Source organism: Palaemon carinicauda, chromosome 7, assembly GCF_036898095.1.
Source record: "Palaemon carinicauda isolate YSFRI2023 chromosome 7, ASM3689809v2, whole genome shotgun sequence".
NCBI classification, from domain to species: domain Eukaryota; kingdom Metazoa; phylum Arthropoda; class Malacostraca; order Decapoda; family Palaemonidae; genus Palaemon; species Palaemon carinicauda.
The window spans coordinates 134,815,585-134,818,084 of NC_090731.1; the positions used below are offsets into that span (position 1 = coordinate 134,815,585).

General features: G+C 34.4%; 1 protein-coding gene across 1 annotated transcript in view; it reads right to left on the reverse strand.

Moving 5' to 3' along the window:
- The window catches only part of ko (Stork-head domain-containing protein knockout), a 47,168-nt gene that overhangs the window by 10,903 nt on the left and 33,765 nt on the right, over window positions 1-2,500 (reverse strand). The window contains exon 2 of the mRNA XM_068376901.1: window positions 104-434. Coding sequence (XP_068233002.1) covers window positions 104-433 — 330 coding nt within the window. The 5' untranslated portion in view covers window position 434. The remainder of the gene's footprint in view (window positions 1-103; window positions 435-2,500) is intronic.

A 2,500-nucleotide genomic window follows, 5' to 3' on the forward strand; every position in this document is an offset into this window, starting at 1 on the left:
ATACCAAGCCTCCTTAAAAAAAAATCTTTTGAAGGGAATATAATGATCTTCCTGTCTTTCATTTCATCAACAACGTTCATTCCAGAGTTATTTTTTAACAAACCTGAAAGAGCAAGTATCCATCTTGATATTTGTGAAGGTGGCTGAGAGGTGATGAAGACGGTCCATTGCTGTTACAAGAGGGCAACGCTGGTAAACCTCCATTAGTAGGTGTCGGTGTGTCACTGTCAGAGGAAGGGGAGGCAGCATGGTTGGTGCTGCTTGTGCAAATGGGTTCTGCACTATGGTTGGGGCTGTTGCTTTTGGAAGCTCTTCTGTGATGTGCACGCTGGCATGATGGCTGGGGATGCTTGGGTGGACGGGAAGGTGGCGGGTCATTTCTTACGAGCTGCAGGGCCAGACACCTCTCATGGAGCCAGAGGGATTCGCCCATGCTGAAAAACAAAAAATATGCATGTTATTGTTCTACCCGTGAATTTCAATTATCGGCATAATGGTGCATTGCATACTTCAAAAGAAGCAGCTACAAAAATATGCAATCATATAAGGGTGACTGAACTGAAAGGTAAAAAATTGTCTGTACAACAGGCAAATTTTCGCAAAAGAATGTTACTTGGAGTAATATAATTTAGAGTATTAAACCATATCTTCCGTCATTTCCAGAGAAACTTAGATTCATTTGTACACTCACACAATGACATGTTAAACATGAATATCATGAATTAAATCAGTCAGCCAAGTTAAGGCAAACCTCTATAAACCCCTAACATTATTTTGATAAGACTTCAAGCTGTGACATCTTGATAAAAACGAGGGCATACAGTAAAAGGTTTGTCTTCTATATTATATGCACCACTGGTGTTTATCAATATACAGAAATCATTATGGTTACTAGCATTTGTTTTAGGAAACCGTTCGTTTCATGCTTGAGTTGAATAGCTTTCAAATGAAACTGTAATAGAATCACTGTCCATCTCTGTCTTTCTAAAGATGCAAGGGGTACTAAAAATCTCTAGAGTAGAACAAGCCACCTTTGTAAACTGAACTTTATAACATTCAACGCCAGGTCTCTACCTATGGGAAAAGATCTGGCTGTATTACTAGAAGAACTAAAAGAAATAAAGTAGAATAAAATAAGATTTGGTGAAATTGGAAGAACTAAGGAAACTTATACAGAGTTAAAAGAGGGCCACATATTTTACTTCCAAGAACATGAAAGGAAAAAAAAATGGAGTTGGTTTTCTTAATAATAAACATCTTGCAGGTAACAGAAGAATTTTGCAATACTAGTGACAGAATTGCAAGATTAATTGTCAATCAAAATATGAAGCATAAATTGAAGATCATTCATATAAATGCGCCAACAACATCTCATACAAAGGAAGAAATAGAAACTTTTTATAAAGATTGGGAGATATATATGAAAAAAGATAAGACTCACTTTACATCTATTTTGTGTGATTTCAATGCTAAAGTAGGTCAAAAGAAGAGAGGTGAATCAGCAGTAGGTAAAAATTGAGTGGGCAAAGAGAATGACAGAGGAGACATGTTTGTAGAATTTGATGAAAGAACCCATCTTGAAATCATGAAAACCATTTATTTTTATAGAAGAAGGAGCATAGAAAATGGACATGGAGAAGCCCAAATGGAGACACGAAAAAAGAAATAGATTTTATTCTCAGTGATAAATTTAATTTGGTTAAGGATGTAGCAGTGTTAAACACGTGAAGTACCATAGAAGGGTGACAAGCAAAATTTGTCTAGATCTAAGAAAAGAAAGAGGAAAACTAATTCTAAGAAAGAAAATAAACACTTGTAATATGAGAAAATTCTGATGAGCTTAGCGTAGCAATATAAAATAGCCACTCCCCGCCACATGATATTATAGAAACAACTAAAGAAGAAATCAACAGTAATTTAACAAAATATGTATTGGGATCAGCACAAGAGATAGGTGGAAAAGTTCCTAAACAAGATCAAGGAAAACTATCAGAAAACACAAAAAACCTAATAAAGAAAAGATTGGAAATGAGGATAAAACCCAAGAGATATGAAATAGAATTAGCAGAACTATTCAAAACAATAAACAACATAAAAACCTAAGATATTCGTAAACACAATCAGATAGAAATTGAGGAAACACTAAAGGAAGGAAGAATTATAAAATTGATGAAAAGAAGACTTGGAACAGGGCAGCAACAGATATTTGCTTTAAATGATAGAAATAGAAATATCAACAAAGGAGGGGGAACGATAAAAATTAATGAAACACCTAAATCAGTACCAAACCTAACAGTAAGAGAAGAGAAGAAAACATTAAAAGGTATGAAGATGACCTAGAAATTGATTAAATAAATGATGAAAGATATTTCATAGTAATTAAGCTTGCTGAACTTTACATAAAATTTCTGCAAGAATGCTCTTTACCTACAGCTTGGAAAAACTTTATCCTTATATTAATTCACAAAAAGGGAGAAAAAAAAAGACCTGAAAAACTATC